At 39.4% G+C, this 16,540-nt stretch overlaps 1 protein-coding gene across 1 annotated transcript in view; it reads left to right on the forward strand.

Annotated features, from left to right (window-relative positions):
• The window catches only part of LOC128360600 (protein jagged-1b), a 47,637-nt gene that overhangs the window by 12,874 nt on the left and 18,223 nt on the right, over positions 1-16,540 (forward strand). Inside the window, exon 3 of the mRNA XM_053321066.1 lies at positions 14,340-14,397. Coding sequence (XP_053177041.1) covers positions 14,340-14,397 — 58 coding nt within the window. The remainder of the gene's footprint in view (positions 1-14,339; positions 14,398-16,540) is intronic.

Below are 16,540 nucleotides of genomic sequence, written 5' to 3' on the forward strand. Positions count from 1 at the left end.
AAAAGGGTCTGTACAAAATTTCATGGCAATGAGATATTTCTGTCTGGACCTGAGTGGTGGTTTGATTACTGATTTTACAAGAGCCATGCTGGTAGCATGTGTAAAAGCAGCCCATTAAAACTACAGTTTCTGCCTTCAAAATCGTATTGGTAGTAGTTGAGCATAAAAAGTAGTTTACTCCTGAATCTGGTTGAGTTGTAGGTAGTTTTAAGTAGTTTCCAGTAGTTTCATAATGTGGAGGCCAGCCCCGTCCAGTGGGTCACAAGATAAATCTGAGAGGCTCTTAGATGATTATTAGGGTTGAAGAAAAAATTAAGTTCTGTCACAAACATTTATATATAAGTTTCAGATGTTTCTTTAATCATAATCAGTTATTTGAATTAAACCATATAAGACGATTAGAGGGGAAATCTCCTTAGTGAAAATGTAAAAAAGTCATAGAATCCCAACTACCCTGTTTTTGGAAGGGCAACACACCAAAAAGGCTGGAAATTTAGCAGTGCACAGTCTCTTAAAAGCTTATGATATTCTTTATAATCGATAATCTTAATCGGAAATGTAACAAATTAATGTGAAGTATAACGTATAAAGTATAAAGTAGCATAAAATAGAAATTAAGTACAAGAACCTCAAAATTGCACTTAATTATCACACTTACTAATGAAATTGCTGTTTACCTCTGAAATTGAACTGAAGCAACCTACAGGCTACCATCTCATGTATACATTTAATCTCATACAAACACACAGAGCGTTGTAACGTGCATTCCTGCTGTGTGGGAGCCGAGCAGGGGAATTCAGCGGAGGGAAACGAAAAGAGAGCAGCATAGTTGGAGCTTTCTTTCTCTCCTGAGTCTCTCTTTCACTCTTTCTCCTCCTGTCGTTTGTGCCCTCCTCTCTTTTGTCCCCTAATTGACTCTCCTACGCAGCCTCGCATACCTGTGTGTACGCTGATACTGTTGAGCTTGTGGTTTGTACATATACACCTGCAGGCATGTGCATAGACACACACATTTCTCCTTAAAACCTCTTCGCTATTCCCTCTGTGGACACACCCAAACACACAGATCATGAATTCATCAGCCGACACATACACACACAAAACACAAAGGAGGTTAATTCCTTCAGGATTTGGAGCTTGTGTTTTTTAGAGATAAGTTAATAACTCGGGGGTAAACGTCTCCAGGGAAACGTGTTTTAATGATTTCATTTGTGTGCAAATTGGATTGAGAGTAGGAGTCTCTTTATTAGAGACGAAAAGAGGCAAAATAACCTTGATTTACATGATCACTGTGAAATTACAGTGTGCGCCTGTCTCTGCATGTCATTGTATGTCATTGAATGGAGGTTGCAGATATGCAATCTTTTAAATGGATACACAGGTGTAATGAGAGCAAATAGTTTCCTTTCAGTACCATCGATCTATTTGTCTTTCTTGTCATAGCTCCTTCCTCCACCTATCCTGCCTCCAAAGTCTCTCAGTCGTCATCTCTCTCCCACACACACCCTCCCTCTCTCCCTCATTGTAAACCTTTTGTTCTCAGTATCATTGCTCTCCAGTGATGTTCGGCCACATCTTGTCCCAGTGGATTAGAAAGAGCAGGGCAGAGTTACAGTATATCTGTCATAAATCCTCCCTTTCTCCCTGCGGTTGTTCGTGTTTCTGGAGCTCAACAAGAGCAACCGCAAACATGTTTGAGCTGTCACGAGTCGATGTGAAACATCTGAGTCTGACCAGAGTCCTCAGTATGATTTCAGCCCTCAGTCTGTCTGACTTACATCATGTCTCATTGTCGCATTATAATCCCCTGCAAACATTTAGTCCATCTGATGGGTTTCTTCTATCTGATTCACCTGTCATGTCAGATCACTGTAAAGCTATATAATGCTCTAATAATACTAGATTTGTGTAATCCTGAGACTGTATCTACTTTAAATGAGTGGCATTTTCACATAGGTTATATTTTTGTGCATTCTTCAACTGAAACAATACACAAAGTTACTAAAGGTCACCATTCATTATGTTACTTGAGACGTTTCAGACTGTGGATGGTAAAAGTATCAGGTTTATAATTCATATTGTACGTGGTTAAGAGTTTTTCTATTTTCTATTTTTCTATTTCTAACTAAAATTATTGGATTAAATCAACATATTTGGAAGTCACTATGGCATCATATCATAAGACGACACAAGTATGCATTGTGATCTTTAGTGACGTGTGAATTAGATGATCCCTTCTTGCTTCTTCCAGGATTTGTTTGTTTCTGTTTTTGCTACACAAAATCCCATAGTCATTTCCACTGCCACAGTTATTTAATGTCACAACACAATGCATTGTGGGTTATTCTTCTGAGCAAAGACTGCAGACTTTTGTGCCCATAAAGGTCATAAAAGTCAACCAGTCGGAAATTTTCGAGCACAGAGTTGTCTGGAACGCAACTTAAGTAATTCATGATTTTTATGAACCTCTTTAGGAGACAGAGACAAACCGACAACGCCTGTAATAGACACAAATAACACAGTTGTTTTCACTTATTCTGGTTGATTAGACCTTTGCTAAAGTCAAAGTATAGTGGAGCTACGCAGGAAATGACTTGATGTACTAATAGAATGATAAAGGTGTTAAAAAAACAATGAGAAAGCGCAACACTCTGATATAATAATGTATTTCAGCCTGTAAAGAATAACATTTTGGCAAACTTAATAAGGTAGTTTGCTTTTATAAGTGGAAATAAATGAAAGCATGAGGAGTGAGAGAGATGTCAATCAAGCACAGATTGTACACACCCACACAGTCCTGAGTAAAGGTCTAATGAGGCCTAATAAGTTTTGCTTAAAATGACTGAAGATTGTTTGACTGTAATTATTACACAACAACACTGCAAGATCTCAATGTAATGATAAAATATGCTCAAGCCAAAGTGTATAAGTTTAAAGAGTATAGCAGTAATCCTTGTCCTGGGGCGCCTCGCTCTGCACGTTTTAGATGTTTCCCTCTTCCTGATCAGCTCGTCATTAAGCTCTGCAGAAACCTGATAACGAGCCATTCATTTGAATCAGATGTACTGGAGCTGTATATAAAGATGAGTGAGGTCTGAGGTCATCCATTGGTTTGTATTGGAGCCTGTTTGAAGCACAGAGTTGCCTCTTGTTGTTGGCACCATTTTTTTCTTTTGGAGCCAAGACCTTCCAAATACTAGCTTTGGCTAACTTTAACTAATTTATCATGACATTTAATACATAGCATAGTAATCTGAATCAGTGTGAGTCCCAGAGCTGGGAGGGCAGCAGGTGAGCAAACTGTCAATCAACACCCACACAGCGGACATCAAAGCTACAATTAGTATTCAAATCTTATTAACAAAGCGATAGCTGCCATCGGTATCGATGCACTTTAAAGTACTCCCACACTGGCTTCAGCCTCAAGCTGTGGTAGTTTCCACTTGTTTCCTGCGTCTAGCATCAAACTCTGAACAGTAGAGTGAATTCAGTCCAGTTGCATTGTGGGTAATGTAGGCACCAGGTTTTGACAGGAACGGGAATATATGAAATTGAAAAGACGATATCTCTGGATCAGTGAATTGATTTTGATCCTTTTAAAAACAGTTTTAAACAGTGATGTGTGAATAAACACAATATGACCTGAAAGGAGAGTCAGAAGTGTCGTTGCCTAGTGATACAATCTGTGGCTCTTTTAAAATTCCTGCTTATGTACAGAAGTATGAATTATGGTCATTTTGTGCAGTGGTACAATGGAGGTTTTACATATTAAACTGTTCTTAATACTAATTGTAACCCTACAATCCAGAAATGCCAGTCAGCATTCTCCTAGATCAGCTCTTAAAGTAGACAGTCCAGTAAAATATCCCCTTTTTAGACCACTACATTTTTTATATTTTTCAATAGTTATTTCTTGGTTTATCAAGACTTTAGTAATCTGAGAACAGAAAAACACACACAAACACACACACACAATGCTGTAGACACACACACCACACCACACCCCCCCCCATCTTGTTGTATTTTCTCTCTTGTAATGCCTCTTTCTAAGTGCAGCTGTGGATGTGAAGTGTTCAGCGGCTAGACAAGGTAATTTCCTGCGGACGTCGGCGAGGAGGAGGGGGTTTTCGGTGGGTTGAGGGGCAGTCAGTCTGGGTTAAGAATGGGGGTTGTGAGGGAGGGAGGGTGATAGAGCAAGTTTAGATTAATGGGCAAAAGGGTAAAGTTTGTATAAGCGCTACAAAGGGGAGACCAAGTAAAGAAGCTGGAAGTGAGCGTTAGATAAGGGAGAAGAGGAAGCAGGGCGGACTGCGGATGATCTCAGAGTGGGACTCAGGTGTTATGGGTGGGGGTGTAGATGTAGACAGGGAGGTGTGTGTGTCATAGCAGCTTACTCACACCGTTGAGTGAATCATAAGCAGCAGGAGGTAAAGCAGGAGTAGAGATGACGGGAGACAGGATGGAGATGGGCGAGAGCGACACGGAGGACAGGGGGCACCTCATGTCAAGAGGCCTCTGTTGTTTCACTACGTTTGAAGTGGCCGCATAGTTTAGTTTAAGCCAATTAACCCTGCAGGAATGTGACTGTCAGACAGTGAGGGAGGGAAAAAGACAGACAGACAGCAGTGAAAAGAACATTTACTCAGCTACTGTTCTTAGAAACTAATTGATTAATCATCTAATTGTTGAAGCTCTAATAAAATGAATGAATGAATTAACAAAAATGGAAAAGATTAAAGAAAAATCCCCAAAACTGAAGACAAATTTGTATAGCAGAACATATTTTTTTCTTCTTTTCTGCCTCATTAATCATCTCACGACCCCTCAGATTTATCTTGTGACCCTTTGGAGGGGGCCTGACCTCTAGATAGGGAACAGTTTGTAAAGTAGCTCCACCACAATCTGCAGTGCTAGATATGAACTGATGCAGCACTAACAATCTAAAAATGTAATAATATACTAGTCACAGGGCCATTTATATGCAGAACCAGTACTCTCTATTTTCAATGCTTCATTTTACTTTAGATTGAACTTATTTGAGTGGGATTTTGAATGCAGGACTTTCACTTGTAACAGCATATTTTTACATAACTTGAATAAAGGATCTGAGTACTTCTCCTACCTCTGGAAAGAGAGGGAGACTTTGCAGGAAGAGAAGATAAGGTGTTATGTAGAGGGCAAGTGAGCGAGGGTGGAGTATAGAGAAGGTAAAGTATGATGCTAATTATGAAAGAAAAACAGAGGAAGCAGAAAGAATGCAAGAAGAGAGACGTATTATTATAGGGACGGGGTCATGGGAGCAAGGTTGGAAGGCTGCACACCGGGGGGTTTTATACCATGTCTCGTGCACTGCAGTGTGTGTTTGTGTGTGTGTGTGTTTTCCACCTGAGGGCTGGGTGATGGTTGGGATTCATTAATTCCCTCAGTGACTTTTAAAAATCACAAATTAGCCACGGTAACACCATCTTTCCTTTCTCTCCTGTGCACTAGCCACTTTTTGATCCAGAGAGATAGATTTTTTTTTCCTTTCTTTGCTATCGTAAGCCAAGAATCAATCAATACTACAATAATTATGTTGACAAGAAGCTGTTTGGATTGTGAGTCCTTTGGGAGTGGGAGGGGAAGGGTCTCCGTGGCCAGATAACATTTTATTTTAGTCTTCAGTGGAGTGGAAATCAATCTGAAGTCCAGTACCTTCTCAGATTTTTGATCGTGACACACTCTTATACCGATAACATGAAACTGACGACGTGTTACAGCATCCTCAGACATTCATTTTTACTGTTTATGCCTGTTTTGACATGATGTAAACTCTGAGCTTTGCCTCTGGAATAGTAATAGCATTGTTACTGTGGTTACCTCCACTACTAATTTGTAGTGCAGGTGAGGTGTGAGCCATCCGATCCGCCTGAGGCACAGCTGCTGTCATGACAACCGTTTGCATGTTTGTGTGTGTGTGAGAGAGAGTGTGTGTAAGACGTGTCCACTGTGTTTGTACATGTGTGTGTCTGTAGTTGTCTAAGCCCTCTGATACTGAGGGTGAGAGTTGGCAGGTGTGTGACAAACAGCGAATGTTCAGCTGCAGATCAGATGATGAATATTAAAAGTTGAGGGAAACATTTAGTGTTGATTTAATTTTCTGCATTAAGTGCATGGCGTGTTTAATTGTCAATTAGTCTCCCGCATGCAGTGCTGATGGATGTTTCACATTTGTGGAAAGGCTTAAGTGCATTTGTTTAATCATGCAGGCTTTATTTTAAGTTTTTCTTTGTGGCAACCTGTGAAATAAACAGTAGTGTTCGTGGCAAGGATTGAGAGATTTCTTGTTTTTGAATATTTACAGAGCCCCAGAACAATAGGCAATAGGCAAGTCTATTTGTTTACTACACTTAATATAGAAATTCAAAGTGCTTTACATAATGCAATGAAAAATGAAAACAGAAGATTAGAAAGTAACTGGTTACATAAATCAATAATAAATGGATACGCCCATCTCACTCTATCTTTAAAAAATAGTTAATAATTTTTGACGATTAAAAATAAAACAAGTGAGTGATTAATTCTGTTCTAATTTATTTTATCAATTGATCGTCGGTTAAAAAAGAAAATAAAAAGCTTTTTCTTTCTTTTTGCCAACTAATTGAATGTTAAAGGAAAAGTATAAATGTATATTTTTCTCAATTACTTAACTACAAAATTATTTATTGATGTATATTTTTGACTTCACTACATTTTGTCAGTTTTGGGCCTCCACAGCATGCAGGTATAGATGACTAAAGTAAATTAAAGCAAACTGTCGTCTAAAATGATGAATGACACGTTTCGTTTCTATTGTTTCAGAGCTGAATCAGATAGTTGTACTGTCCATGGAAAAATAAAGACTGCCACCAGTTTAATAGTGTGTGTGTGTGTGTGTGTGTGTGTGTGTGTGTGTGTGTGTGTGTGTGTGTGTGTGTGTGTGTGTGTGTGTGTGTGTGTGTGTGTGTGTGTGTATCTATGCATTAGTGTGTGAGCTCTGAGGGGAAATTCCTCTCTCAGGGCTGGGAGTTCTTCCTGTCGTAGAGCTGTGTTTGTACAGCCTGGCTTTGTCGGGATATCCTACCCTGCCCATGTCTGAGGGAGAGAAAGGGGGAGAGATGGAGGGATGACACAGGGGGGAGAGACAGGGGCACTGATCGAGTAAGGGGTGAATTAGAGTAGTGGCAGGATTTTTTAGGATAGTAAACAAAGTTGATTACTTTAAACCTTAATTTAATAGAATTTGGCATGCCATCACAAATGTCTGCCCGGTGGTTTGAATTCCAACCGTTCAAATCCTGAGCTACGCTGCCAGTAGACTGGTGTGAGGCTGGAGGTGAAGGGACAGGGCGAGACGACCAGACAGCCCACAGCCTGAGGGGAGGGTTGATTTATAATTCTGTTGTTTTGATGTCTTGTTTTTTCCTTTTTTTGGGAAATCCCTGTTCTCTCCACGGGGCTCAGACTGTCAGTGCAGGTCATGACTGACAACAATCAGAGCGAGATCTGACTGATAATGACTTTCTGTACAGGAGACACAGTCGCTGACCTGAACCTGCAGAGATATTGGGCTCAGATGTTGCAGAGAAAACAATCCATAATGCAGCAGAGTGGAAGCGATTCAGATTCACAGTAGTTGATTCTTAATATTCTTTGGATGTAGATAACATAAAACATGCATTTTCAAATTGAAAAATGTTCTTTCATATTTGGTGATTAAACCAGTGTTTTCCCATTACTTGTCTGTCTATGTGTATCTGATCATCTGTGACAAGATTCATATGTGGACACACCTAAAAGGAAAAAGAAAATAAAGTGTTATCTTAGCACATTAAAATACTGATAAGTCTCAGATCTCAATTACGTAAATTGTAAACAGTTTTTGGCAGACTGTGCTGTTTAAACAGGAAGGAGGAGGAGTTCTCTTGTTCAGTTTATATTTATTTCCCAAGCAAATAATTAAACCATCTAAATATGTACCCCAGAATTTAATCCATGGTCCAGCAACACACAGCAGCTCTAACTGTGCGACTTTTTCAATGTTCAGGATACAATGCCACTGTGCTGATGTGGACTTTCAGTTTCTGTCTCGAAAACTAAATGCGTACACTCACCGTTCTCAAAGGACCATAAGGCAATAGCGAGAAGTGAAACTAAAATTTAAAACTGTCACAGCAGATATTTTGACCTGATAGACATAAGTGTAAATAAGAAAAAAGAAATTGCTGCATTGTATTGTATTATTTGCTGAAGAAGAGACATCCTTAATTATTAGTTCTGCCTGTGCTTTTCGTGTTACAAATCAAAATGTCTACAGTAAAAAAAGGCCTGTGAGTGTGATTCATTTTGGCACAATGAAGAAACTTTTTTAGGTTATCAAGATTTATTCAGAAAGCACAGATGGAGGGATTTTTGATTGAGAAGAAAAACAGGAGATGCTTTTGACTAAATTAGTCTCACCCTAGGTACTGTCTTCAGAGCTTACAGAAAAATACTAACACGGTAAATAAAGATGGTGAACATTACACGTGCTAAACATCAGCATGCTAAATTTGTAATTGTGTGCATTTGGTAGAAGCACTGCTGTGCTCAAAGGGGGCATATCATCCATTTTGGGATTTACTGCTGTTTTTATTACGTTATGGTCTTGGGTATCTATGTTAGAAATAGACAAATGTCCAAATTTTTTGATTATTGTCCAAAATTGCTCTCTGCAAGTCAAAAGTTCAGGTTTCAATCTGCTCTGCATCCTGGTTTTGTAATGTTACCTCCACTCCCTCTGGATGACATCACATAGTTCACACGTGCCGACAAACAGCCGTCTGTTCTGCAGCCTTTCTTGCTAAATTCACATTGTCCACTCGCATATTTCTGATCAGATACAGGCTCAAACATGTACATGTATATGAGAAGTTGCCTTTTGAGTAAAGAATAAGAAGAACAAATGAAATCCTACTACCGTGGATCGTTTATGTACAAGCAGGCCAATCAGAACAGAGTGGGCTTCTTGGGAGGGGGCCAAGATAAGGCTGAACTGAGGGGCTGCATAACTAGTATAAAGGTAAATCATGCAAAGATCTTTCAGTTGAGCCTGAAAATATAAATACAGACCTTGAAATGTAATATGTCTTTAAGCACAGCTTGACAGACTCTTGTTTCAGTGAGAGGCTGAGATTCTACTTTTTCAAGAAGTCGCTCATTTCAGCTGTCAACAGCGAGAAGACAAAATAATACTTGTCATTTTTTAATATGCTTCTTATAACGGAGGGACTGTTTTCTGCTGTCAGGACATCTTAGCTGATCAATACGAACACACACACACACACACACACACACACGCACACACAGCAGAGGGGCGTTGGCGACCGTTAACCGTCAGGGACTGAGCCCAGATTCTTGTCCATCAAAATACTTGTGTATGTACTTCTAAACATACTGTTTCTTTGCATTTTGCTCAAGTTTATTTCAGGTGTTTGGGGCATAATAACGAAAAGCTAACTTGTTTTAGTTGCAGTATCTTAGCTGTGAATGTAGACATGATGAAAAGTTGTATTGGTTATAAAACTTTCCTTTCTAACATGAGAGCAGACTAGTTTGATGTTGCTATCATTGCTAACTATTCAACTGGCTACAGCGCAATGCAAATTACATTAGCTCTATGTGACTTATGCTCTGCTCATATCATATTATATCATATCATATATCATTTATCATGTTCCTGGCTCAGCTTGACATGATTTTTATGCAACTGCTTTAGCTTCAACCTCTTTAGCACTAAAAAAAAACTATTAAAAAATATCCACACACCGCCTGTGTGAGCTAACATTTGGTAGTAACTCCATCAATTGAAGAACTGAGACACATGTCAGCCAATAAGACACAAGTATTTCCACATATCTTGCTGTGAACCATCTCTGATTGGTTTTGCCTCCTCTCTTTCCACTGAAGATACAAAATGACAACGCTGTCATCTTCTTTACTGACAAAGCCGCTAACCTGCTCAAAGTGGTGAATTATTCAGGCCTGTAGCTCCTAATGTTCAGGCCAGGCGACGCCTTTGATTGAGCTGTCCAATTATGTCATTTTCCTGTTGTCATTGCTTTGGCCAGCATCACCACAAATGGCACAAATAATACTTGGATGTTGTTTGTGTCTCAACGAGGTAAAAATATCCCTTCATGGCTGGCTGTGATCCCATCAGCCTCTACTTTGTGATGTTTACTGTTTTCTTTTCCTCTTTGTATGTGTTGTTTTTTTCTTATACAGACTATGTGGGTCACGCCGCCTCACTAATGGCCACCGGTCTCCTTGACGTCATAAGCTTTGTGATTGTAAAACAACTTGCTGTGGTGTCCATGTAAGCGTGTGTGTGTGTGTTTTGGAAAGCTGGTCAGGAAGGGCTCACTGTAACGGATTGCCTTAAACTTTTTGAACACACTTGCTCCGAGTCTTATCAGCTGTTGTTAATGTGATTTTAACTCAGTAACCATGGTCAGTGTGACCCCTCTAGGCTTCCATATAGGAGCCTGAACTTAGCAACAGGGCTGACCGCAGATACACCCTTCCTGTATCAATGACTTACCTGGCTGTGTGCGTCTGTGGGTGAGGAGGTGAGGGTGTGGGGGATAAAAGACTTTGGACTTCCCACAGGTCTTAACCTGCTGTATCAGTTGGCAGACTGAGAGAGGGAGAGGCGCATACAGTGGATGGAAGGGAGGGTGATCGGTGAGATGATAAGGCTGAGAGGTCTGCGAGCAGGCCAACAGTGAGGTAATGCTGTGTGTGCATTTTGTATTAGTGAGCATCTACATCTGCTGCAGGAGAGACATGTAGTAATGTTAATTCTGTGCTGTGGTGAAAAGAAACTAAGTACATTTGCCTTCTTCAGTACAAATGTGAAGTACTTTACTGTATGTTACACCACTATATTTCAGAGGTAAATATTACTACATTTATCTAACAGCTGCATTTATGTTACTTTTCAGATTTAACATTAAAAAATACACATGATCACCTCATAACATAAAATATATTATTTATTGAATATTATTATTATTTACACAATACATTTACATTTTATTGAAATCTCTTTTTCAAGAGAGACCTGAGAACAAGAACCATTAATAATAAGACAAACAGAAATAACACAATTAAGGCCAAACAGCCACAATCAACAAAGAATGAATGAAAACAGTTACAAGAGTCATAAAAAACATCAAACATCAGATAATAAAGCTTTAAATTGTTTTAAGATTGTAGTTTGGGGGTAGTTTAAATTCTGGTCAGATTAGTGCGCGCATATAAGATACGTAAGAGGTTAAGTATTTACTGGATCGTATACTGCAGTTACAACGATTAAAATGAGGAGAGCTGTGGGGTTGTTTGAACTGTAGAGGTTTATTGATGAATATCATGAGATGATTATCTATTCTTGTCTGTAAGAAAGTCCAACAAACCTTGTGATACAGAGATTATACCAGTGGTTCCCATTATATTTGGCTTGAGACAAAAAAAAAGCAGTTTCTGGTTGGGGTCCTGTTTCACGTTACAGTTGTCTATGAGAGCTTTCGCCCTTAAATTCAGATGGTTTCATTTAAATAACAATTTGAGGTCAAATTATTCAATGATTCACTAAACCGGTAACAATTTGCATTAAAAAGTGAATGCAAATTAATGTCGCAGTACAGAAGATTTACTCCATGAATCACCTCACCACCCATTTATCTTGTGACCCTTTTGAGGGGGAACAACCAGACTAAACTACTAAGTGATTATTCCTCCACTTTGACCAACTGCTGTAATAAAATGCTACTCAGACACATCCACATCAGTATTCTCCATTACTTGTATTACTTGTATTTCTTCCACCCTGATTCTTTATAGAACTAATTTAAATATATTCAACTGTATATCATTTAATGTATTCTTGCAGTGTGAAGATGTACATCATGAATTCTAAACATTACTTCAGGTGAGAGTTTTAAGCCAAAGCTTAATGACTCCAGCTGGTCCATCTGTGGACTACCTGCTATCTGTCGGCCGTAATGAACTGGCTACGAGCCCTCTGTCATCCGGCACATCTCATTAGCACCATGACTTCTAAGTATTGCACGTGTGTGTCTGTGTGTGTGTGTGTGTGTGTGTGTGTGTGTGTGTGTGTGTGTGTGTGTGTGTGTGTGAGATCCTCAGCCTCCTCTACTACCCTTTTTTCTTATCTTATCGCTTGTCTTTTTTCTCCTTTCCTTAAATCTTTTGATTCTCTTCTATCTCATCATCCTTTGGTTTCACCTCTCTCTGACCTGTTCTCCTCTTCCATTATATATCTGAAAATCTAACAAACCCCAGGAGTCCTACAAATTACTTTGCCATATCTTCCACTGTTGCATTTCTCTGCTACCTTTTTATGCTTTTCTCTTTGAATAATTATCCTTCCTTTCTTTTTACCCAGTTCTTTTCTCCTCCTGTACTATTTCTTAGCTCACCTTTTCCTCCAATCCATATATCCCATCTCCACCCTTGTAACACTACAGATAGATGTACCATCACTGGAAGCAATTCCCTGACTCAGTGTTTTCTGCCACACCAATTTTCACCTCCCTAACATTTTGCGCCTTTGCTGCAACCCTTCATCTTCTACTCTGTGCGTGTCACCTCTTTTCGCCTCTAGCTATCGTTACCATTGCTGCAGACCCCCTGCACTTAACCTCCCTCCAAATCCAGCCCACTCTCACATCACACCTCGCTCACCTCCTGCGCCCGTCACTTGCCTCCCATCTTTTTTTTTTCTCCCTCAGCACCTTGCCTCCTATCCTCCCACTCACCCTGCCTCTGGCTCTCACAGCAAAGACGTGACTACACATTCATGTAGCCCTATAAGAGAAACCGCAGCCAAAATGCACAGGGTGGAACGATTTGCATGACGAGCGCTGGTGCGTTTCACAGAGGGCGGGATGGATGGATGGGGATAGATACAGGAAGCTAGAGGAGTCGCAGGGGAAAGTGTCGGATTGAATTATTCATTATGGGTCTATAGGATGAACGGATGCTTCCAAAAAGAGGTAGACAGAAGAAAAAACACCTGCCCTCTGTTATCTCTCCAGAGTGTGATATCTCTTTAAGCTCAAAGTCACTATTTGAAGATGTCCAGCATATGCCCAGTGTCCCCTGCCACTGTTCTTTAGGATAACCTCGTATAGGCTGACATTGTCTCTGAATAAAGCTCTTCGTTTGAATAAATATCTAGTTTTAGAGAGAGAGAGAGAGACTGTAAATTCACACCACAATCTGCACGTCTCAGTAGAGGCTGCAAGGACTTGTCAGAGAGTAAAGAAGGGCACAGTAAAGCGTGAGACTTGGCCAAGAACTGTGTTCATTAAATTTAACAGGGGTTTTTGGACCTCCTCCCTCACCACACTGTGTAACAGCCGCCAGGTCTTTCTCCGCGGGGCTGCAGGTCGAGGTTTTCTTGAATCAGCACGCAGCTGCAGCCTTGGCTTGTCAGGGCATGGAATCATTTCTGATGCTTTTCCTTTTATTTCAAGGCTCAGCGCAAGGATGGAAACACATGAAGACATTGTAAATGCTTTACAACAAGAATACATGATTCAAATACCGACAGAGGTTACATTCATTCTTTGACACTAAAGTACAGAGAAAACTCTGTCTGCATGGAACCAAATAAAGGTCAATAACACTTCCTTTGTAAACTGAGAAATTCAAGTTTGTGAATGTGTAGAAAAGATTTATGATTGTTGAAAATTTGGCTTTGCCTCCAGATTTATTTCAGGACAGTACAGTACACTTTAAAAACTCCAGATTTGAAATGATGGATTGTTGCTGAGTCAGCAATTAAATGTGTTCTTGTAACTTAAATGTGTGTGTGTGTGCATGTTTAACTTTAGTGCCACAGAGCATGTATGAAATGTTGGTCCAGTTTTCACTAATGTATATTCACATCTAAGCACACTGATATTTATGATTGGTAAATTTGAACAGTTTAAAAAAAAAAGCTTCCTTCATCTCTAAGATTTAAACTTCTCTTCAGCCTTTATAAGAACAACATCAAGAATGTTAGAGATACTGCAAAACAGATCATGAGAGATATTTAATTTAAATTTAAAACACATGTAGTTACCAGGCACATGTACACCATACATATATGGTCTAAAATCAACCACACACTGCACACAGAACAATAGTTAGACAGCAGGAGAGACTGAAACAGAGGACAGAATTCATCTTGTTGTTTTATGTCATATTAAAGTCAGAAATTTATGTTTTTGGTCCATTTTGATTGTTTCTTCTTTCTGTTTGCTCCACAGAAGTCCTTCTCTCTGGTGTTGGAGGCTCTGGACTACGACAATGACACATCAGAATCAGGTGAAGCCTTATCGTCCATGTGTAGACAGGAATGTAAAAGAGAAGGGATAACATTTTCCCACAGGAAAGCAACATAAAAAAGAGAAATATGTGGCTGTGTACAATTCATATGAAATCAAATATGTATCTATAGGTTCAGATTTCAACATGGGGGGCGACTCATGAGTGCTTGTTTAAAAGTACATGGTTCAACATGGTAAAACAATGTAAAAATATCCTTTGTGTCTTTATGTGTGTGATACTGCAAGGTTAGAGGGTCTCTTATCCAGACCCTTTAATTTCCTGCTCGTCTCCTTGTTGTTTCTCTTCATAACCGGGAAAAGCTCCATGACAGGGAATGTGAGCTGCATGCTAAAAAAAGTATAACACACATACACACTCACATGGAGACAGATGTTCCTATGCCTTCCTCATTCCTGTCATACCACAGACTTCCCTTTCATCCCGCCATCCTCTTCCTCCCTCTTACAGTGGAAGGACCGCAGTCTCGTCCAAAAGATGACTTATAATGAGAAACTGGGAACTGCATCAGTGATCTTTCTCTGCGTTCCTCTCTGCTGTCCTCCTCCATCTCTCCTTCCCACTGCCCTCCAGCGCTTCTCTTACATCTTGTTTGCATTATCGTCCTTTTCCACCTGAGCTCATGACAGCCTTTACATTGGGTCTAAAGCCGTTCACTAGGCCGTCAGCTTAGCTCAGCCCAAACACAGGCGTCCTACAGCAGTCTGAATGGACTTACAGGGCCCTGCTGCTAATCAGAAAGGATTACCGAACACGTTTGTATCTCTGAAACAGTCCTTGGGAATAGTGGGAAAACATTGTGTTCGCTGACTTCCAGTATGACCTTCACTGAGTTTTGTTTAAATGAAATGTAGCTAGTGTTAATGCATTCTGGTTTATCGCAATTCGGGTCTTCATTTCTATTGGTTTTAATATTTTACACAGTAACGGAGCTGCTGAGATCTGGAAACATGCCAAGATGGTTGCAAATTAGTCCAATTGGGTTATTGGGTCAATTAGTGAAACTGCCACATGACCTCAGTGCCCTACAAAGACAGAGAGCAGCAGCTGAAGAAAAAATGGGGGAAAAAGCAGATTTAAAATTTTCAGGCTTCAACTGTGCAACAAAAAAAGATGCAAATTTTCATTGTAGCATAAACAACTTTTCTTCAGTTTTCTTGTCATTCAGAGCCAATTAATTTCACTTTTTCTTTTATTTGTTAATAGCTTATAGTTATTTGATATATTCTATTACAGTAAAAAGCCACTGCTCTGCTAAACTAGTTAGCTGGTAGCAGGACTTATCCATCATGATTAGGTATAGCTTGTGCCTCATCTAGTTTTACGTGATAACAAATGAGTTATCAAGATGTTTGTTCACCAAATTTAAAGAAAAAAAGAAAAAGAAAGAAGAAAGGATTGCAGATTACAGCTTAAAAAAAAGAATAATATAGCTTTAGCTGAGGCTTGCCATGGTGCTCTCACCAGCTATCTTTTATTTGATACAGCGCTCTTACTGGCAGTCTAGCTGGCTGTTAATGCAGTTTTATTTGGCTGTTAGTTTTGTTTTGAAGTTACCACTTATATACTGTTTTCACTGAGATTTTATATTTGTGTATATTTCCATGTGGTAAAACAGATGTCAAACAGTCCTATTCTGGTTTTTACTCAATTTAAACTAAATATAGTATTAGTTTAAATAGTGGTTTTCATGGGTTTTGGTTGAAAGCCACCCCTGAATTTTCTTCTTATACTACTATACTATACTTTTATGGTATAGATTAAGGGGTGGCCATTTTATTCATTTCATGGTTTTGCACCATTTTAAGAGGGTTTTACCCCTCAAACCCAAATAAACTCCCCAAATAATCCACTAAAAATACATTAGTTTATCGAGTCATGACAATATTTTTTATTGTATAAACACATTTAAAAACAACAACAGTTGACCAAAGTGCTGTACAATCAAAATAGCAAAAGTTATAAAACAACACAATAAAAACACAAAGACCAGACAGAAAGACAAAAGAAAAGCAACTTTCATACTGAGCTAAAAAAAGATGTTTTAAGACTAGATTTAACAGGCTGTGTGGAGACCAGCCGAACATGCAGAGGCAACTCCTTCTAGAGGGGCTACAACTAA

This window comes from Scomber japonicus, chromosome 6 (assembly GCF_027409825.1).
Source record: "Scomber japonicus isolate fScoJap1 chromosome 6, fScoJap1.pri, whole genome shotgun sequence".
NCBI lineage: Eukaryota > Metazoa > Chordata > Actinopteri > Scombriformes > Scombridae > Scomber > Scomber japonicus.